At 41.0% G+C, this 22973-nt stretch overlaps 1 protein-coding gene across 10 annotated transcripts in view; it reads right to left on the bottom strand.

The window, feature by feature from the left end:
• The window catches only part of ZNF286A (zinc finger protein 286A), a 70891-nt gene extending 49110 nt beyond the window's left edge, over positions 1–21781 (bottom strand). For 3 of the 10 annotated variants that reach the window (XM_055138458.1, XM_055138457.1, XM_055138456.1), the window contains exons 1-4: positions 21363–21781; positions 20309–20359; positions 15523–15637; positions 14432–14527 (exon numbers count right to left, since the gene is read on the bottom strand). In XM_055138458.1, coding sequence (XP_054994433.1) covers positions 14432–14527; positions 15523–15637; positions 20309–20359; positions 21363–21674 — 574 coding nt within the window. In that variant the 5' untranslated portion in view covers positions 21675–21781. Of the gene's footprint in view, positions 1–14431; positions 14528–15522; positions 15638–17045; positions 17285–20308; positions 20398–21257 lie in introns of all 10 variants that reach the window. The other 7 variants (XM_055138462.1, XM_055138461.1, XM_055138465.1 and 4 more) reach the window with 7 other exon arrangements.
• Positions 21782–22973: the final 1192 nt, after the last annotated feature.

Genomic DNA, 22973 nt, shown 5'->3' with positions numbered 1-22973 from the left:
AAAAAAGCAATCCTGTTAAATGCTTCAGAAAATCAAGTACCTTGGGTAAAGGACCTATACATGAAAATTATAAAACGTTACTACATGAAATAGAAGAGGACACAAGGAAATAGAGCAAAGAATCTATACAATGAAAATTATAAAACACTACTACACGAAATATAAAAGGACACGAGGAAATGGAAACATATTCCCTGCTCATGGATTGGGAGAATTAACATTGTCAAAATGGCAATACTCCCCAAAGCATTATATAGATTCAATGTGATCCCTTTAAGGATACCCATGACATTCTTCAAAGAAATGGATCAAGCAATCCTGAAATTCATATGGAACAAAACCCACCATGAATAGCTTAAGCAATTCTTGGGAAAAGAAGATGGGAGGAATCACCTTTCCCAACCTTAAACTTTACTATAAAGCGGTTATAATTAAAACATCATGGTACTGGAACAAAAACAGAGCTGCAGACCAATGGAACAGGGTGGAATATCCTTACACATAGCCTCAAATATATGATCACCTAATCTTCGATAAGGGAGCAAGAAATGTGAAGTGGAGCAAAGAAAGTCTCTTTTAACAAATGGTGCTGGCAAAACTGGACTGCTACATGCAAAAAAAAATGGGCTCAGACCTCTACCTAACACCATGCACAAAAGTCAGATCAAAATGGATAAAAGACCTCAACATCAGACCAGAGTCCATCAAGTACATTGAAAACATGGTCACCAAGACCCTCTACGACATCGAGGCTATCTTTAAAAAGGACAGTCCACTGGCCAAGTGGAAACAGAGATAAACAGATGGGAGTTTAAGATACCTTAAACTTAGAAGCCTCTGCACCTCAAAAATGAACAGAATTCAAAGAATGGGAAAGGATATTCACCTAATACCCATCTGATAAGGGGCTGATATCAAGGATTTACAAAGCACTGGTTGAACTCTACAAAAAGGAAACATTGAACCTCATCAGAAAATGGGGCGATGAAATGAACAGGAACTTTCTCAAAGTAGAAATCTGATGGCCAAAAGTCAGATGAAAAAATGCTCTTCATCACTAGTCATCAGGGAGATGCAGATCAAAACAACAATGAGATATTACCTCACACCTAAAGACTGGCCCACATCTAAAAGAACAAAAGCAACCAGTGTTGGCGTGGATGTGGGAATAAAGGGACTCTCCTTCACTGCTGATGGGAATGCCGACTGGTTCAGCCGTTTTGGAAAACAATATGGACAAATCTCAAAAGATTAGAAATCAAGCTCCCATTTGACCCACCAATACCACTTCTGGGAATATATCCTGAAGAGGAAAAAAAGTATAGTCAAAATGACATCTGCACTTGTATGTTCATCGCAGCACAGTTTACAATAGCCAGAATCTAGAAAAAACCCAAGTGCCTGCGAACAGATGACTGGCTAAAGAAAGAGTGGGACAAATATAGAAAAACCACTCATTTGTGGAACATAAAGTAACAGAATGGGAGACTAACACCCACGATTATTAAAGATAAGTACTGGGAGGGTTACTCCACAGTTTAGAAGCTGGCTTCACATAGTGGAGGAAAAGGCAGTTCACTTAGAGAAGGGATCACCTAGTAAATGGTGCTAGGAGGATCTGCTCGGGATGGCAGACACACTCTGAAAGCAGACTATAGACTGAACCTTATGGCCACTTAATACCTCTATTGCAAACCACAACACCCAAAAGGAGTGAGAGAGCAAAAGGGAATACCCTGCCACAAAAGCAGGGTGGTGGGAGGGGGAACAGGGTGGGGATGGTGGGCGGGTTGCTGGGACCATTGGTGGTGGAAAATGGACACTGGTGGAGGGATGGATGCTTGACCATTATATGACTGAATTGCAAGCACAGAAGTTTGTAAGTCTGTAATTGTACCTCACAGTGATTCACTAATAAAAAAATAAATAAATAAAATTTTTAAAAAAGCATAGAGGACTTGAAGTATCAGTATGTGAATTTAATCCTATCTCTTTAGCTGTGTAACTTGGGATAAGTTATTTAATCTTTTTCCTTCAGTGTCTTACTGTGTAAGATGTAATTACAGATCTATATCATGAAGGGTAAGAATAACAACTATAATAAGCATTTTGGTTTCTGTATTTATGCCACATACACCAGTGATTAGGGCTTATTCTTCATTCCATCTTTGTGATTTCCCCAGCGGGCACTTGAGACCACAAATGGTGTTAGGATCAAACTGTAGAGTCAGCCATGCACAAGGCAAGCACCTTTATCCCTGCAATACCTCTCTGGCCCCATGAGCATTTAGTGAGATTATTGGTATAGTAATTAAAACATTGACACAGCATAAGAACTACATAAGTGTTTGTTAAAGAAATACAAGCTAAATTTATTTAAGTTTAGTATGGCAGGCAGCCCATGGTTCCCTAGAAATCCATAAATTTAAATATTTTCTATCCTCACCCTTTTCATTACCTTAATATTTCTAGTGGTTTTATAAATATAATAGTGATTAAACTGCTTATGAGAGCATAAATCAAGGTTTGCATTTTATTCTTACCCATTTTTTTGGTTTTTTTTTTGTTTTTTGGGTCACCTGGTGGTACTCAGGGCTTATACTCTTCACTTAGGGATCACTTCTGGTAGGGCTCAGGAGATAATATGTGGTGACAAGGATCAAACCCAGGTCAGCTGTGCATAAGGAAAACACCTTACCTATGTATATCCCTGGCCCAATCATGTACTATTAAAAAAAGGGGGGGTTGGGAAGGGTAGTGGTGGAGCACACAATAAGAAAGTATAGCAGGTAGAGTGCATTTCTTGCACATGACTGACCTGGGTTTGATCCCTGGCATCCCTGGGATCTCCAAGTCCCACCACAAGTGATCCCTGAGAACAAAACCAAGTTTAAGTTCTGAGCACCACTGGGTGTGGCACAAAAACAAACAAAAGCCTAAAGGAGCCCAGAAGATGGTTCTGTAGCTTAAGCATTCGTTTGGCATACCAAAGTTTAGTTCGAACCAGGGTGTACCACATGTGCCATAGTGATGCTAAAAACTCCATAGTCTAAGGAGGGCAAGGGCAAAAAAATGTAAATGAGGAAATTGGACTGGGGTATAGCTCAAAGGTCTGGAGTACATGCTTTCATGCTGGAGATCAGTTTGATCTAGGACTCAGAGTCCCCTGAGCACCGATCTGGGAGCAGCATCGGAGGTTGCCTGCCTCAAAACAGAAGGATGAAGAAACAGTAAACATCGTTCTATTAAATTTCAAATCTTAAGTACATTTTTTTTTGGTTATACCATTTATCAATGTTTCTGAATCTCTAAGACAACTCTAAGTGAATTAAGAAAGTGATGCGAATTTAACTCAGTGCTAGTGCCTTGCACTGTGAGGCTCTAGTTTCAACATATAATCCCATACACACAAAAAAAGTTAAAGGAAAAATTAAAGGACAACTATACTAAAGAGAAGCAAATATTTCTGTAATATTAAAAAAGGACCAATTAAAAGGAAGAATATACACAAAACAGAGGGGAGGAATGCAGTCATTAAAACACTACTGTACTTGAACACAGATAAGACAAGTAAACCGAAAAGTTATTGAACTAACCCAAGAGCAAATGACACCTAGATTTATCAGAGTCAGCACTATAAATCAGTAATATAAGATTTTCTTCAATAGATGCTGAGCTTTAAGCACGGATAAATATAAAACAAATTCTCTATTTCACAGATTGCAAACAAAAGCCTAAATGTGAGACAAAACTGGAACAGAATAAAGTACATATTATCTTCTTCATAAGAATAAAAAAAAATTAACAAAAATGTGGAGGTTGAAAGAATCAATTTTTCTCACTTATTTTCTTTCTTTTTTAAATATATATATATATATGTTTTTTATTGAATCACCATGTGGAAAATTACAATGCTTTCAGGCTTAAGTCTCAGTTATACAATGCTGAAACAACCATCCCTTCACCAGTGCACATATTCCACCACCAAAAAACCCCAGTATACCTCCCATCCCTCCGCCCACCCCCCTCCCCGCCTGTGTAACTGATAAACTTCACTTTACTTTCTCTTTACTTTGGTTACATTCAATATTTCAACAAAAAACTATTATTGTTAGGAGTTCCCCACTAGAGTCAGACCTGCTGTGAAGAGATAGGTTTTGGATTTCTGTATTTTAGCAACTAAGTCCAGGGAAATTTCTTCCAGAAATTGGATCACTGCAATCTTGTATCTCTCATTTGTGGTCCTCATGATATGGAGGTCACCATGTCCTCCCCCCGACAAAGAAAAGGCAAGAGAGAAAAACCTTTCCCCTCCTGGGCAGGCATGGGGCCGTGGCTTAGTTCTCAGTCTGGAGACATTCTGCAAGGAGCTGCCGAATGGACTATTGGCAAATAGTCCATTTTTAGTCCAAAAAAAAAAACCTACTTTTGATAGTTTTGATAGCTAAACTATCAAAAGTAGTTTAGCTGGCCTCTGAAATCATGCTTGTGCAGCTGTGGTGAGGCTGCACACGTACAGCCCCCAGGATCACATCTCGGTGGAGAGCGGGTGCTGCCCACCTTCCCGAGAGCACCCTCGCGTCCCATTGCTGCTCTCACTTATTTTTAATGTTAACTATAATATTAGTATCTAAGATACGTAAAAAGAAGAAGAGGTGCGTGGGACCCTCTCAGCCCTGCCCAGCCGGACGGAGCTGTCCTGCCGGGCCGGCGCAGTATCCCTGCAGCCCCTCAGGACCCCGGTTTCCGGCTCCAGGCCCTGCTCCCCGCTAACAAGTTGCGGGGAGTGTGACTTCTATGTCAGGGGGTGTGACCTCAACAAAGGGGCATGGCCTCCTGTAGGGGCCGGCACAGCCGCAGTTATTTTCCCGCCTTCCCAGCTCTGTGGACTTAGGTCACAATTTGTATAACCTATTCCTTTGATGAACACCCTGATCACTATATGGCAATAGTCCATTAGCCTATTCTAATTTCACAAAAACTGTTAGTAAACACAAGAAGCTGTACAAAGCCCTTTATAAAGAGAGCTTAGCCTCAAGTCTTCACTAGAGGCCCTACATAAACCAGGAGGAGCACCTGAGAGTAAGGAAGTATTCTAGAAGGGGAAAAAGGCTACCATTATCGATTTAGCTCATCCAGAATCCCCTCTTGCAGCAAGAGGGAATAGGGATAGAGAACTGGAAGGTTCCACCTCTATAGTTCCATAACAATATGAAGAAACAGCAAAAATCCCCACCACGAGGAGAGAACGAAGAAAAGATTCCAGAAGTTCCAACAGGGGTTACCCATAATACAATCTCTCAGGTAAAGAATTCAGAGAGGAAATATTGAAGATGTTCAACGAACTCAAAGTAACCATGGAACAGACATCCAATAAATTAAGGGAGGATATGAAAGAAACAATGGAGTGGTCCACTAAGAAAATACAGGGAGAAATGGGAGCAGAAATTTCAAAGCTACAAACAGAAGTGACATAAAGAAAGGAATCAGCAGATGAAATAAAAAACTCAGTAAGTGCCCTCAACAGTAGAATGGCTACAGCCAAAGAGAATCAGTGAGTTTAAAGACGAGCTGCAGAAAGCTTACAGGCAACATCAAAAAATGGCAAAAGACCTCAATATAGCTCTAGGGCGAATCAGAGTCCTGGGGATGACCTCAAGGGGAACAATATAAAAATCATTGGAGTACCAGAAGGACAGGGAAATAACCCCAATGAAAAAACCACAGTTAAAGACATCATTGCTAAGAAATTCCCAGAGCTGGAGAATGCAGGCATCCAGATCCAAGGAGCCAGAAGGGTGCCAGCTAAAAGAGACCCTAATAAAAAGACTCCAAGCCATGCTTTTGCACAGCCACTTTGCTGCTGAACGACCAAGATCCAGAGGCCAGCTACACTACTTCTGGTCCCAGCAAGTGCTTGCAGCCATGTCTCTAGACTGTGAACCAAGCCTTTGCCCCATGCTGGCTGAGGAGGGGAAATATCCTTCTTCCTTGGTTTTTCTTCCCTTTGTGGGAAGAAGCAGCGTGGTGTCCGCCATATTATGGGACTTTTAAGCAGGTATGAACTTGGTGGCGCAGGAAGGAGGGAAAAAAAAATGTGTTTAAAAAAAAAAACTTGAAACAGTGGGATGCTTGGGCAGTCTCGGGCTAGGGCCGATATCGGCTCATGCTCTGCCAAGATTCGACCCGGGTGGCCATGCTTTTGCATGGCCGCTTTGCTGCTGAACAACCAAGATCCAGAGGCCAGCTACACTACTTCTGGTCCCAGCAAGTGCTTGCAGCCATGTCTCTAGACTGTGAACTATGCCTCAGCCCCATGCTGCCCCAGGAAGGGAAATGATGCAATTTCCAACATAAATCTCCCTGGACTTAATTACTAAAATACAGAAATCCTAAACCACGCTGCTGCTACCGTGGCCGCACGACTTCATGTCTCTTCATTCTCATCAATGGAAAACTAATTATCAAATGCTTCCTTGTCAGTAGGGCTGTATTTTTGGGGGGTAAACTCCAACAACAATAGTGAGTTTTGTGTTCAAATACGGAATGTAATCAAGGTAAAGAGAAAATGAAGTGAAATTTATCAGTTATGCAGGTGGGAGTGGGGGTCGGGGGGTTGGAGGTATACTGGGGTTTTTTGGTGGTGGAATATGGGCACTGATGAAAGGACGGTGTTTGAGCATTGTATAATTGAGACATAAGCCTGAGAACTTTGCAACTTTCCACATGGTGATTCAATAAAATAAATTTAAAAAAAAAAGACTCCAAGTCATATCATAGTCAGAATAATGGATGCTGTAAATAGAGACACAATACTGCAAGCAGCAAGGTCAAAGAAGGAAATCACATACAAAGGAGCATCCCTTAGATTTACAGCACACCTATCAGAGGGAACCCTCCAAGCCCGAAGACAATAGTAGGATATAGTGAAAAACACTCAATGAAATGAATGCCTCACCAAGAATACTTTATCCGGCTAAACTCTCACTCAAACTTGAAGGAACCATACACTATTTCATGGATAAACAACAGCTCAGGAACTTTGTAGACTCAAAACAAAATTTAAAAGAAGGACTAGAGAGGCTATTGTAAGACAAGGAAAAACCCTATAAGAATAATAAACCCTACAGAAAGACGGCACAAAACCCCATGACAATAATCTCTCTCAATGTCAATGGTCAAAATGCACTAATCAACACCTTCTCCAGATGGAACCCTGGCGACACTGAGCAGCAACTAACACGGCTCCAGGATTCGGGACTGGGACAGATCCGAGCCGCGGGGGCTACTGGAGTGGGGCGGCGCCAGCCCAAAACTCTGAGTGGTCCCGGCCGCCGGAAGTCACGCCCTCGACCCACCCTCGGCACCATCTTGATGTCACAATCCACAGAGAAGCGGCAGGCATTCTGGTGAGCAACGCGGCCCAGACAATGCTCCGGACCCGAATCGGGGCCAGCAACACCGGGGGGCCGGAGGGAGGAGGTGCCGCCAGCACACCTTCTCCAGATGGAACCCTGGCGACACTGAGCAGCAACTAACACGGCTCCAGGATTCGGGACTGGGACAGATCCGAGCCGCGGGGGCCACTGGAGTGGGGCGGCGCCAGCCCAAAACTCTGAGTGGTCCTTTTCTAAAACCTGAAAATATACAATCTTTGAATGGAAAACTAATTATCAAATGCCTCCTTATTAGTGTTATCTTGTTTGGGGATATAACTCCCACAGCAATAGTGAGTTTTGTGTTGAAATATGGAACGTAATCAAGGTGAAGAGAAAATAAAGTGAGGTTCATCAGTTATACAGTTGGGGTGGGGGCGGGGGGTATACCGGGGATTTTGGTGGTGGAATATGGGCACTGGTGAAGGGATGGTGTTTGAATACGGTATAACTGAGACATAAACCTGAGAACTCTGTAACTTTCCACATGGTGATAAAATTTTTTAAAAAATAAAAATTAAAAAAAAATGCACTAATCAAGAGACACAAAGTGGAAAAATGGATTCAGAAACTAAACTCAACATTCTGCTGCCTACAAGAAACATATCTGAACAGGCAGAGCAAACACAGACTCAAAGTCAAAAGATAGAAAACAATCCTGCAAGCAAACAACTCCCTCAAAAAAGCTGGGGTGGCCATACTAGTATCTGACAACATAGATTTCAGGTTGAAAAAGATTAGAAGGGACAGCAAAGGTCATTTTCTATTTATCAAGAGATATGTACAACAGGAAGAAATCACACTCTTAAACATATACGCACCTAATGAGGGACTAGCTAACAGACTTTAAGGAGGACATCGCTAGCAAAAACAATAGTAGTCGTAGACTTCAACACCACCTTATCACTTCTGGATAGATGACAAGAACAAAACTCAGCAAGGAAACACTGGTTCTGAAGGAAGAAATGGGAGAGGGCTAATAGACCTATACAGGGCTTTATACCCCAAAAAGAAGGAATACACATTCTTTTCCAGTGCACACGGAACATTTCCAAAATAGGCCACATGCTGGCTCACAAAACATACCTCAATAGAATTGGAAGATAGAATTTGCATCAACTATCTTTTCAGACCACTATGTGCTGAAGATAGAAGCTAATGACACACAGACATGAAGAACCAAATCAAACACCTGGAAATTAAACAACTCAATGTTGATCAATGAGTGGGTCTGGAAGGAAATCAAGGAAGAAATCAAAAGATATCTTGAAACAAATGAGAATGAAGACATGAGCTACCAGAACCTATGAGACTGTGGGGAACTGCCTGCCTATGCAGGGTTCTAAAATGGACATAGCCCTGGGAGCTGCCTCCTATGAGGGCCAAGAGTTGGCATAGCTCTCTGTCCCACCAGCCCTAATAAGTGGAGTGGCCATTGTGTCGCCAAACTAAGCCTGTAAAGAAGTTACTAGCTCTATTCTCAAAGTCTGCAAGAATGTTAATAATGCTTTTGTTATGATCAAAAATATATGCTCTTTGTAAGAATAATGAATAACTATGAATAATGATTTTACCTGCCAAGTTCCTGATAGAGATATATAAAAGGCTGCCTGAAATAAAGATCAATGCTGCTGTTCCATCAGAACTCAGCCCTCTCATCACTTGTATTGCCTCTTTAATCCTCACCTTCCCTCTCGACCGGTTCGACTGTCGGCTGGCCCAGCATGGGATGCAGCTAAAGCCTTATTAAGGGGAAAATTTATAGCTCTACAAGCATTCCTCAGGAAGGAAGAAAGGGCCTACATAGATAGCTTGACTTCACAGCTCAAGATCTTAGAAAAGGATCAGCAAAAGGAACCCAAACCAGACTGAAAGAAATAAATAGTAAAGCTTAGAGCAGAAATTAACGACATGGAAACCCAAAAAACAATCTGAAAGGTCAATGAAACCAAGAACTGGTTCTTTGAGAAAATAAATAAGATTGATAAACCACTAGCAAGACTCACAAAGAAAGAGAGAGAGAGAACCCTAATAAACCAAATCAGAAATGAAAACGGGACATCACAACAGAAACCAATGAAATTCAGAAGATCATCAGAGACTACTTTGAAAGTCTGTATGCCACGAAACAAGCGAACCTAAAAGAATGGATAAATTTCTTGATTCCTACAATCTCCCAAGAATGAACCAAGAAGACTTGGAATACCTGAATAGGCCCATTCATACACAATCATAAAATCACAGAATCCCGTTGATCGTCAAATTTCTCGAGCAGTCTCAGTAACCTATTCATTCGTCTTATCCCTGAGATTTTAGAAGACTCTCTCGACTTGGCCTTCCCAATGATGCTGCATTGGAGGCTTTTTCAGGGTCAGGGGAATGAGATTCAGCTTGTTACTGGCTTTGGCATAAGGATACACCATGGGAAGCTTGCGAGGCTTTCTCATGTGGGCAGGAAACTCTCAGTAGCTTGCTAGTTTCTCCCAGAGGAAGAAGTAGGTTATAAGATATCACGCGGCCACTTTGTTTCTGGGAGTTTGCTTTTAAGTCTCTGGATGTTGGCCGTTGATGGGATTACACACCTGGTTTCCTCTGCCGGTACCTTCATGCGTGAGGCTTGTCCAAACATGTGGAGAGGGGTGAGCATGGCTGTGGCTAGGTACTGGTGGTCTTCGGCTGCCAGGAGCTCTGCTCAGGGTGGGGAGGGAAGCTGGAGCCCATCCCCTCTGAAGGGCCCTGAGGAAGACAGCCAGGTGTGCGACCAAGAGACCATAGACCATAGACCCATTAATTTTTTTTTTTTTTTTTGCTCTTTGGGTCACACCTGGCGATGCACAGGGGTTACTCCTGGCTCTGCACTCAGGAGTTACCCCTGGCCATGCTCAGGGGACCATATGGGATGCTGGGATTTGAACCCGGGTCGGCCGCATGCAAGGCAAACGCCCTACCCGCTGTGCTATCTCTCCAGCCCCCATAGACCATTAATATCAAGGAAATTGAAACTGTAATCAAAGTCTTCCAAAAAACAAAAGCCCAGGTCCAGATGGACTCATTAGTGAATTATCCAAACATTTAAAGAGGACCTGTTGCCAGTTCTTCTCAAGCTTTTCCAGGAAACTGAAGAAACAGAACTCTCCCAAACAGTTTCTATGAGGCACACATCTCCCTAATACCAAAAGCAAACAAAGATACCACCAACAAAGAAAATTATAGACCAATATCCCTGATGAACACTGATGCAAAGATCCTCAACAAAATATTAGCAAATAGAATCTAACAACTCATCAAAAAGATCATACACCATGACCAAGTGGGATTCATCCAAGGGATGCAAAGATGGTTTAACATTTGGAAATCAATCAATATAATCCATCGTATCAATAAAAGGAAAGATAAAAACCTATGATCATATCAAAAGATGCAGAGAAAACATCTGACAAGATCCAACACCCGTTTATAATGAAAACTCTCACCAAAACGGATTCTGAAGGAACTTTCCTCAAGATAGTCAAAGCCATCTACCACAAACCCATGGTAAGCATTATCCCTCAATGGAGAAAAACTAAGGGCCTTCCCTCTGAGATCAGGAACAAGACAAGGATGCCCACTCTCACCATTTCTGTTCAATATAGTACTGCAATAGTGGTTAGGAAAGAAAAAGATATTAAGGGCATCCAGGTAGGAAAGGAAGAAATCAAATTCTCACTATTCGAAGATGATATGGTACTATATCTAGACAATCCTAAAGCCTCTACCAAGAAACTCTTAGAAACAAGAGGCTTGTACAGTAAAGTCACAGGCAATACCCAAAAGTCCATGGCCTTCCTATACACAAATAATGAGACAGAGAAAAGCGACATGAAAAAAGCAATCCTGTTCACAATTGTGCCCCAGAAAATCAAGTGCCTCAGAATCAGCTTAACTAAGGAAATAAAGGACCTCTACAGAGAAAACCATAAAATGTTACTCCACGAAATAAAAGAGTACATGAGGAAATGGAAACATATCCCCTGCTCATGGATAGGAATAATCAACATTGTCAAAATAGCAATATTTCCCAGAGTATTATACAGATTCAATGCGATCCCTTTAAGGATACTCATGACATTCTTCAAGGAAATGGATCAAGCAATCCTGAAATTCATATGGAACAAAAAAATCCACTAATAGCTAAAGCAATTCTTGGGAAAAAGACGATGGGAGACATCACCCTTCCCAACCTAAAACTCTATCACAAAGCGGTAAAAATTAAAACAGCATGGTACTGGAAAAAAGACAGAGCTGCAGACCAATGGAACAGGGTGGAATATCCCTACACACAACCCAAAATGTATAATCATCTAATCTTTGATAAGGGAGCAAGAAATGTGAAGAGGAGCAAGGAAAGCCTCTTTAACAAATGGTGCTGGCATAACTGGACAACCACATGCAAAAAAATGGGCTTAGACCTCGACCTAACACATGCACAAAAGTCAGATCAAAACGAATTAAAGATCTCAACATCAGACCACAATTCATAAGGTACATTGAAGACAAGGTCAGCAAAACCCTCCACGATATTGAAGCTAAAGGTTCTTCAAAGATGACACACAACTGATCAACCAAGTGGAAACAGAGATAAACAAATAGGACTATATTAAACTAAGAAGCTTCTGCACTGCAAAAGATACAGTGACCAGAATACAAAGACAATCTACAGAATGGGAAAGGATATTCACCCAATACCCATCTGATAAGGGTATATAAGAGTATATAAGGCACTGGTTGAATTCTACAAGAAGAAAATACCCAACCACATCAGAAAATGGGGTGAAGAAATGAACTGAAACTTTCTCAAGGAAGAGATACGAATGGCCAAAAGGCACATGAAAAAAATGCTCTTCATCACTAATCATCAGGGAGATGCAGATCAAAACAACTATGAAATACCACCTCACACCACTGAGACTGGCCCACATCCAAAAGAACAAAAGCAACCGGTATTGGTGTGGATGTAGGGAGAAAGGGACCCTCCTACACTGCTGGTGGGAATGCCAACTGGTTCAGCCTTTTTGGAAAACAGTATGGACGCTTCTCAAAAAATTTGAAATTGAGCTCCCATTTGACCCAGCAATACCACTTCTGGTAATATATCCCATAGAGGCAAAAAAAAAAAAAAGTATAGTCGAAATGACATCTGCACTTGTATGTTCATTGCAGCACTTTTTACAATAGCCAGAATCTGGAAAAAGCCCGAGTACCCGAGAACAGATGACTGGTTAAAGAAACTTTGGTACATCTACACAATGGAATACTATGCAGCTGTTAGAAAAGATGAAGTCATGACCTTTGCATATAAGTGGATCAACATGGAAAGTATCATGCTAAGTGAAATGAGTCAGAAAGAGAGAGACAGATATAGAAAGATAGCACTAATATGTGGAATATAAAATAACAGAATGGTAGACTAACACACAACAATTGTAGGAATAAGTACCAGAAGGTTTGCTCCATGGCTTGGAAGCTGGCCTCACAAGCTGGGGGAAAAGGTAGCTCAGGTAGAGAAGGGAACACCAAGTAAAGTATCGTTGAAGGACCTGCTCGGGATGGGAGATGCGTGCTTGAAAGTAGACTGTAGATTGAACACGATGGCCACTCAATACTTCTATTGCAAACCACAGCACCCAAAAGGAGAGAGAGAGCTAAAGGGAATGCAGAGGGGTGTGGGTGGGAGGGATACTGGGATCATTGGTGGTGGGGAATGGGCACTGTTGGAGGGATGGGTACTCGAGCATTGTATGACTGAAACACAAGCACGAAAATATTTAAATCTGTAACTGTACCCTCACGGTGATTCACCAATTAAAAAAGAACTCTAGGGGCCGGAGCGATAGCACAGCGGGTAAGGCGTTTGCCTTGCACTTGGCCGACCCGGGTTCGATCCCCGGCATCCCATAATGTCCCCCAAGAACCGCCAGGAGTAATTCCTGAGTGCAAAGCCAGGAGTAACCCCTGAGCATTGCTGGGTGTGACCCAAAAAGCAAAAAAAAAAAAAAAAAAAAAGAACTCTAGCAAATCAAGAAAAAGACAAATGACCCAATCTTTTTTTTTTTTCTTTTTGGATCACACCAGGCGATGCACAGGGGTTACTCCTGGCTCTTCACTCAGGAATTACCCCTGGCGGTGCTCAGGGGACCATATGGGATACTGGGAATCAAACCCGGGTCGGCCGCGTGCAAGGCAAATGCCCTACCTGCTGTGCTATTGCTCCAGCCCTGACCCAATCTTTTAAAGAATGAGAAAAGAATGTCAACAGGCAAACAAAAATAATATCAATAGATTATTTACAGAATAAATTTTTAAAATATGAAATACTCAAATTTATAAAGGATTAAATTAAATATAAAATATTCCACACCTACCAAACTAACCAAAATTATATAGTCTAATAGCATCAACAATTGATTTAAGACAGCGGTGGAACACTGGTATCTTCTGAAAAAATATAAATGTGACACTTTTGGAGTCAGAAGTTCTTATTCTAAGTTATATGTCCCCAACAAGGGAGTCAATGAAATAAAAGAACTGTTCCTGGTGCCAAGTAAGTAAAAGCACACAGTGTAGTAAATGGTAACTACACTCCATAGTAATTTAAGATAAACACAATTCAAGCAACATAGATCAGTATAAAAATACAATATGCTGTTTTAAAAAAATCAGATTATCATATTGATCTAAGTTCCAACCATGGAACTACATGGAATCCCAACTTACAGAAGAGAAAACAGAATCTAACCAGAAAGCTGCTACTCCAGAACATTCTGTAAACACCATTTATAGAACAGTTGAAAACTCTGGTTTTTAAAATATGATGAAAACAGAACTTGTCAAGCAAAGTTATAGGTGATCTCTACATCTGATACTGTTCAAGATTTCTGGGCTCTCTACAACCATATCTAGTTCTCTAATACTTTAAGGCCTGGCTGTGACTTCTACCTCCCATGTATCTAACTTACCTGAATAGCTGTTTTGTGGGATTTTTCTCTCCAGTATCAATATTTCCTTTTTATCCTCCAAATTGTACTTCTCAGGTTTAGAAACTGGAAGCCCTGCTTATTAAAAAAAGGAAAATAAGAAATGAGAATTAATTATTGTGGTGGCCACAAATATCTACTCTAGAGCATAGTCCTAACACCCTGATCTGCAAAGATGACAGGAAGATGTGGGAGAAAGGAAGTATGAACTTCTGACTGAAGCATTAAACACTTGTAAGAGAGTTTATATGCACTTGAAAAGACAATTGTTTTCTTTATTTCCTTGTTAAAGTGAGTTCCAAGGAGACACTGCAGATTAATGCATTGATTAAGGTAAATTTTGGATAAAAAAAATCTGGAATTCAGTAGCAGCACAATTGCAGTTACTGGGATAACTACAATTTTCTCCTCTATTGTATTTTCTTTGACCCCACTTTAGTTACGAATTTGAGATGAAATTTTCAGTTACAAAATTGAGAACATGAAGTTTGGGAAGGGTCAACACACTCCTTTCTCCCTTTATACAAATACAAGCTTATATATACAAAGGATTCAAACTAGGCAGAGAAAAATCTATTTTCCCAGGTCTGATAATTTTTTACCAATGAACACATGATCCTATTTGCCAAAATTCCCATGGTAGAAGTATTCTAAACTAAATTTAGTTCTCTAAATAGAACAGAATGTAATCCTTGAGAAGCCAATGGCCATCTGTATCACATGGGCAGATCTTAAGAACAAAGCTAAGTCGGGGAGGGAGGGGGGAGTCAAACCACATGATTTAAAAAAAATTCCTGAAATTTTAGTTAATTCCCTGATTCAAAATAATTCCTCCCATTTAAACTAGCATGAATTAGGTTTTAGTTATTTGGATCTGAAGAATCCTGACACAAAACAAAGCCAGTTTGCCAAGAACCTAGCATAAAAATCTACTTTCATTAGGCTCCACAATATGAAGCCTTTACAACTCTGTAATGCAAAAATGAAGGCTTTCTAAAGCTATTTCACTTTCAATAAAGTAATGATTCCCCTACTAAGCAGAGTTTAGAGTAACAAAGAGAACCCATGCTTACAAAATGAGACCAGGTTTCTATAGTTCTCCAGCATCACATCCCTTTGTACAGGGTCCAGGTTTCCCCATTCTTCTGGGGTAAAGTCCATGGCCACATCCTTGAAAGTCACTGATGTCTACAAGAGGAAACAAACTTTTTATTCACTGTCTTTCATTTATTAGCTTCCCCCAACCTCCCAGTTTCAGCTGGCCATGGAGAACTGGGATAGAATACAAAAGGGAAGATTGTGATAAGTTAAGTGTTCAGATTCTGAATATTCCATGCAAAGTATCAATTATGTGACAGATTCACCAAATTAGATTCAATATAAACAATCATATTTTGTCCTCTGAGAAACTATAATCTGGGTGAGGAGTGAAATGTTAAAACATGAATCGATGAGTCAACAATGTTACTTGGTAAACTAAATAAAATATAGCTGGTGGAAAAAAAAGCCAACTTTGCATAAATCTTCCTGTAATCCCTCGATAAAAATTAGAAGAAATATCTAGTCAGTAAGAAAAGGAATTGAAATTCAGAACTTGTGAATGAAGAAGTCATGGAATGAAAAAACTGTTAGTGAATATCAAATCCAGTAAGTAGTCAAGCATGGAAGTAATTAAAGGCAAAAAGCATTATATTGGAAAATTATGGCAAAGTTATTATGGGTATAGATAATTAAAATTTGTTTATATATAAATTTATATAAAGCTTTTTTCTTCTTTTCCTTATAACCAGGCTTCAAGATAGGGCCTCATATAGGTAAGGCATGTATTTTACCATCACTGGGCTAAATCTTCAGCAGGATTAAATTTATTAAGTCAAAGATACAAAAGTTGGGCTGGAGTGCGGGTAATCCTGTGCCTTGCAGAAATGGTGTCAGATTACAGAGCAGGAGTAAACCCCGAAGATAGCTGATGTGGGCCCCAGAACAAAATAAACAAAGCAAAAACAAGAAAGGTTAAAAAATTTTAAGGAGAAAGATACATTTCACTATTGAGCAGGTCTCTGTGTTTATGATTTTTTTGGTTTTAGGGCCATACCTTGGTGTGCTCAGAGCTTACTCCTGGTTCCAAACTTTAATGATGAAACATAAAAAATGCCTGTCCAGATGGCAAGTTGGGGTTGAGGCTAGGAGCTGTGGGGTTGGGAGGGGTGGGAGGAGCGAAAACCAGGGAACACTGGTGGAGGGAAGTGGCACTAATATTGGGATTGGTGATGGAACACTGTATGTCAAAAATCCAACTATGAATAATTTTGTAACTCACAGTGCATTAATAAAATAAAATTTGAGGATAAGAAAGTCATTGGTGCATTAGTCAGAATATTTAATATGCATGTAAAATATATTCCAAACAATTGACTTCTGGAACACAACTCTGTAAGTAAGGGATGACCTGTTTCTACATTCCTTTTTGCCAACATTACTAAAATGCAAATTTTAAAAAATTACATGTTATCATGAAAAAATTTACCATATGCTCTATTGGCATAGTAAACACCTTTTCTTTATTTATTTACTTACTTTTGGGTTTAGGTCATACCTGGCAATGCTCAGGAGTTACTCCCGGCTCTGCACTCAGGAATCATTCCTGGTGGTATTCAGGGCACCATATAGGGTGCTCGGTATCAAATCCAGGTTGGCCAAGTGCAAAGCAATCACTCTACCCTCTGTCTATCTCTCCGGCACAACACCTTCTACTTAAATATGTATGAGGCATTTGCGAAAATAAAGCAGATTTCAATAAATTCCAAACAGAAATTGAACAATAGCTGTTTATAACTGAAAAAAAGAAGTAAAAATAATTAAATACACACGTAGTGACAGATTGTTAAAATTATACTCAGAAAATGTTGTAGCATTATAGAATTCTATTTCATTTTTAAGTGAACAAAGCATATAAATCTTTTTTTTTTCTTTTTGGGTCACACCCAGCAATGCACAGGGGTCACTCCTGGCTCATGCACTCAGGAATCACCCCTGGCGGTGTTCAGGGGACCACATGGGATGCTGAGATTTGAACCCAGGTCGGCCGAGTGCAAGGCAAACGCCCTACCCGCTGTGCTATCACTCCAGCCCCAAAGCATATAAATTAAATTAGAAAAAGAACAAAAAAACTAAGAAAAAAATTATAGGAAAAACGAGAAATTAAGGAGGGGGGCAGAAATGAGAAAAACTAGAGGACAGAGAGGAAATCTAAATAAGGACAATAAGTTAAGGTTTTCTTTGTTTTCTGTTTCCTGTTTTATGGTTATACCTAGTGCCTCTCAGGGACTACTCCTGGCTCTGTGCACAAAAGTCTCTCTTGGCAGTGCTCAGGGGAGCATATAAGGTGCTGGGGATTGAACTGGTTAGCAGTATGCAAGCCACGTGATGTAATCTCTATACTCTTTCTCTGGGTAGGTCAGCAGGTTGTTATGGTATTAACTGATATCAACTTCTTTATTTTGTAAAAATAATAGTAAGGAAGAGTAAGTTGTTAATTTCTAGAGCATACTAATAAATATAAAAACAAATTTTCTACTGTCCTTATATAACATAGGAAAAGGTGCACAGGTATAAACACACACAGGTTTTCTTATAAAGAAACAATAAAAATGTATGGAATTGATAGAACATAGAATACAGTACTCCAAATGTACTTTCTTTACTCCTATTCCTTTTTTGGTGCTAGGGTCAAATATAGAGTCCCATGCTACAAGACATATGCTCTTCTGTAAATCTATATCCTAGGCCCCCTTTATTTCAAAATAACATTTTCTTTTATCTATTTTACTTTGTTCTAAGAATACAGTATATAGGAACAATGGTACAGCAGGTTAGGCAAGGCAAGGTTCTTGCAACAGCTGGCCCAGGTTGGATCCCCAGTACCCAATATGTTTTACAAGTCCCAACAGGAAGTGAATCCTGAGTGCACAGCTAGAAGTAAATACTGAGAACTGTTGTGTGCGGCACCCTTTCCCCCAACCAAAAAAATAAAATATAGCATATAGCACATAAATAAGACATGTAACACACAAAACATGTTAGTCGATCTTTTATGTTTTCAGCAACTGATCAAAAAGATGACTATTTATTCAGCTGTAATATTTATATATAATCAAATTATTATAATATTCAGATATAAATTTTTCAACTGAGGGTGTGTGTATGTTTTTGCGTGAGATAACAGTTATGTTAATAAGTAACTCTTGCTTAATCCAGTTTGAATTAAGCTTTTATTAACTAAAACTTGAGCTTTTTATTAGCTGCAACTTCTTCAATGCTAGATAGATAAGATAGATGAGAAACCAACAGGGAGGTATATAAGATTCTAAGTTATTTTTACAAACAATACAAATGTGCTCTATCTTTGGCTTCAGTAGAAAAGAGAAAGGTTAACTGAGCAATCTTCTCTTGTTTTGTTTGTTTGGGGTCATGCTCAGCAGTGCTTAGGGCTTATTCCTGGCTCTGTACTCAGGGATCACTCCTAACAGCTAAAGAGACTATATGAGGTGCTAGGGATTAAATCTCGGTTGGCCAAGTGCAAGGTAAGTGCCCTACCTTATGTACTATCTCTCAGATCCCTTGAGCAATCATTAGAATGTGGATAGACACATACAGCACAGAGAGCTAGAAAAGTTCTCCTACCACAAATCTTGAAAAAATGTTTTTTCAGCTAACAAAAGTAAAAAGACTATAGACAAATTACTCTTGTAGTGAAACCATTTGAAATGGACCATTCTTAATATCTGACCTAAAAAAAAAGGTGCAGATATAAGTTTATCTTTAAAATACCTTAGCATCCATTGTCATGGAATGCTGGCTTCTAACTCTTTAAATTCATTGGCTTTCCCTTTCCAACATTCCTTTAAACTATCTGAATACTCATTATTATTTTTGTTTGTTTGGGGCTACATCCAGTTGTGCTCCAGAGTGACCCTTGGGGGTGCTCAGGAGCCCATATGTGGTAGTAGGGATTGAATCAGGGCCACAGCCACATGCAAGTCAATTGCCTTACCTCCTTCACTATCTCTCTGGCCCCAAGACACACATTATTTTTATAATTCACATCAGTACTTATGGTCTTTCTTAAATTCACACTTAGTAATTACATGTATACTGTCTTCCCTAGAGGAACCTACATCTTAAGAGGTTTCCACAAATTTGATTTTAAAATGATCTCCTACGTCACCATACACAGAAATTAGCATAATTTACAGCATGACATTTTGCTCCTTGCATATCTCTGGAGTGAAAATATATACTAAATGGAAGATACCATGGGTAAGCAGAAAGCATTTTCTATCAAGTTCATGAGTTCCTTGATTGATCTCTCAAAAGTAGGGTTTAGCTACCAAGTAATATGTGATTGGAGATCCTGTGAGGGAAGGGAGATGCGTGTTGAAAGTAGACTAGAGACTGAACAGAATGACCACTCAATACCCCTATTTGGAACCACAACACCCAAAAGGAAAGAGAGATATCAAATTGGAATGCTCCGCTACAGAGGTGGGGTGGGGTGGGGGGATGGGACTGGGGTGGGTGGGAGGGATACTGGGTCCATTGGTGGTGGAGAATGGACACTGGTGGAGGGATGGGCTCTTAAACACTGCATGAGGGAAAAACAAGCATGAAAATGTGTGAATCTGTAACTGTACCCTCACTGTGACTCACTAATTAAAAAATAAATAAATTTTTTTAAAAAGTAGAGTTTAGCTTTCAAGCTGAGCTTTAGAGGATAGAAAAAGTTACATCAAAAAGAAGGAAGTGCATTTATACTCAGAATTAAAGTAGGATTCCAGTAATCAGCAGACATACACTCACCTGGGGTCTGGCTGTCAGGCAGAGAGCAGCCATTTCTTCCTCTTCTGTACTCTTCTCTTGGGAAAAGAGAGAAATCTTGGGAGAAATTGCTAAGGGCAAGAAAGCAGTAATGATAGAGCCCTACATGTTCTGATTCAGATCCACAAGTTTAAAAATGCTTCCCCACAAAACCAATGCCCACAAAAACAAAAGTAAAGAGTGATAGTAAGAAGAGTCAAACAACCCAGAATCCCAGGATCATAGAGAAAGTCCAGGAATGAAGCTACTCAGATCTTCAACTTAAATCCTAATACATTCAGGAAGATGGCATTCTCTGATCTAGAAATCAGAATAATTAAGTTTACTTTTAAGCTTAACCTAGATTAAACTAATTTTAAAAACAAATGGGAGCTCAATGGTTCCAAAAATCACCCTGAAATTTTATTTAAAAGGTAGATTGTAGAATTCCAGCTCCAAATAATTTTCTTTAGTTTCATCTGGGGTGCAATTGAGAAAACAAGCTAAAAAGTACACAGATGAGATGAGCATGGGGGTTATATAGGAGATCACAGAACAAACTACAAAGGAAAGCCGGGCTGCTGAAGTCAGCATCATGTGCAGACAAAGTGAAATAGTAAACATGGAAAATTATTTTGCCAAACAAAAATGTTAAATTTTCAGGCCCACTAACGAGGCTGGGACAGTCTAGTCACTTGGGACGAATAAGTAACTGTTGGTATGCTCACGCCTTAGAAGATGACACTTTGTTCCCATTTGGGGGTGACTTTGAAGGGCTCTGGCGCACTAGGCTGCAGAGGAAAAAGGTGGCAAGTCCACACCAACGCCCCCTATTCTTACTCACAGACCCCACCCACCCGAACCCAGGGGGCCGAGCTCTCTGGCTCTCTGTCCCGAGCCAGCTCCCCTCCAGCAAACGCATCCCTCCAGCCCGACACTTCAGAGATCTTACCTCTCCGCTCGGGCATCTCGGCCAAACCCGTCTCCATGCTCACCTCCTCCCGCAGTGTCGCTGCTACCCCCGCAGTCCCTCGGACGGGGACGTCTCGGTGCTCACCTCCTCCCGATGAGACGCTGCTACCCCGCAGTCCCTTAGGAGCACGGGATGGGACATCTCCGCGGCCTCGCACTCCCGGAGCTGCTCCAGGGGACCCTGCGCCCGGCTGCCACTCACGGGGCGTCCCGCATCCCTGAGGCCGGCTCCTCGGGGGCCAGTTCCCCCTCGCGGAGTCCCTGCGGGTACCAAGAGGTGGGGAGGAGAAAGTCCCGCGGGCCCCGCGGCCCCCGCAGCCCCCGCGGCCCCGCGCCCCGCGCCGCGCACCTGGGAGGAGAGCCCGCTGGGCGCGGCGCGTAGGGAGCAAGGACGCATGGCCTGCGGGCAAGTCCCTTTCACACACGACGCCCCGCCCTGGCACAGACTGAGCCCTACGGTAGCCAGGACGGCTGCAGCGGGAAGAGGCGCGGCCTCCTAGCTGCCCACTCACCTCCCACCGCGGCCTGACAAAGACTACTAACGAGCGCCAGCTCGGAGGCGCGCATGCGCGCAGCCGGAACCTCGCCCGCTTCCCAGGACTACAACTCCCAGAAGGCCTTGGGAGGGCCCGACCTGCTCTTTCCGTGGGAGCAGTTCTGGCGCAGCTGGAAGAAGGGAAGAACTGGCACTTGGCGACTTCCTTTCCTCTTGGGAGAGTATATGGTCGTCGAGTTAGTGCTGGACACCTTACAACGCAGTTAGTGCAGCTGAAACGGTGCCTGACAATACGTTTTGCCCATAACGCCCTGGCGCTGTTGAGACATTTAATTTAGAATACTCAAGTCTGTCAGAGTATATGGATTTTTCCATATATATGCTATGTATGCCTATATGTGTGTGTATATATTCTAATGTATGTGTTATACATTACCTTCCCAGGCTCATATAGTTGCCTTCTCCAAGGTGTCTCTCTCTCTCTCTCTCTCTCTCTCTCTCTCTCTCTCTCTCTCTCTCTCTCACTCACACACACACACACACACACACACACACACACACACACCTTCCCCAAGCTTATTATTTGTTTTCTTTGAAAGTTTTAATTTTAGGGGCTGTATGCTTGGTCCTATGTGCATCTATAGACGTCATCTAATACTGAAATATTTGTGTAAAAGGCACTGCAAACCTTTGTTTGACCAGTTTGAACAAATATGAGCAAGGTGGTCCTCTTTGAAGGCATAAAAATTATTTGTCAAGAGAGGTTGTTCATCAACATAGACTCTTACTTGTATTTCTTATGAGGAAGTTTCTGTTCATTTTTTTCTCCCCATTTTTTGATGGGGTGGGAGGAGTTTTCTCGTACAATTCTACTAGTGTCTTGTCCTATCTTGAATATTAATCCCTTATCAGATGGGTATTGGGTAAATATTCTTTCCCATTCCGTTTGCTCTCTGTATTTTGGTCAGTTTCTTTTGAGGTGCAGAAACATCTTAGTTTAATGTAGTCCCATTTGCTTATGTGTGTATCCACTTGCTTGTTCAGTGGTGTTTCATCCTTAAAGATGCTTTTAGCGTCACTGTCATGGAGGGGTCTGCCTACCTTTTCCTCCATGTATGTTATAGATTCAGGTCTGATATTGAGGTCTTTAATCTATGTTGTTCTGACTTTTGTGCTGATGATAGACAGAGGTTCATGTTT

The sequence above is a fragment of the Sorex araneus genome, chromosome 5, assembly GCF_027595985.1.
Source record: "Sorex araneus isolate mSorAra2 chromosome 5, mSorAra2.pri, whole genome shotgun sequence".
NCBI lineage: Eukaryota > Metazoa > Chordata > Mammalia > Eulipotyphla > Soricidae > Sorex > Sorex araneus.
This window is presented reverse-complemented; position numbering and strand designations above follow the sequence as displayed.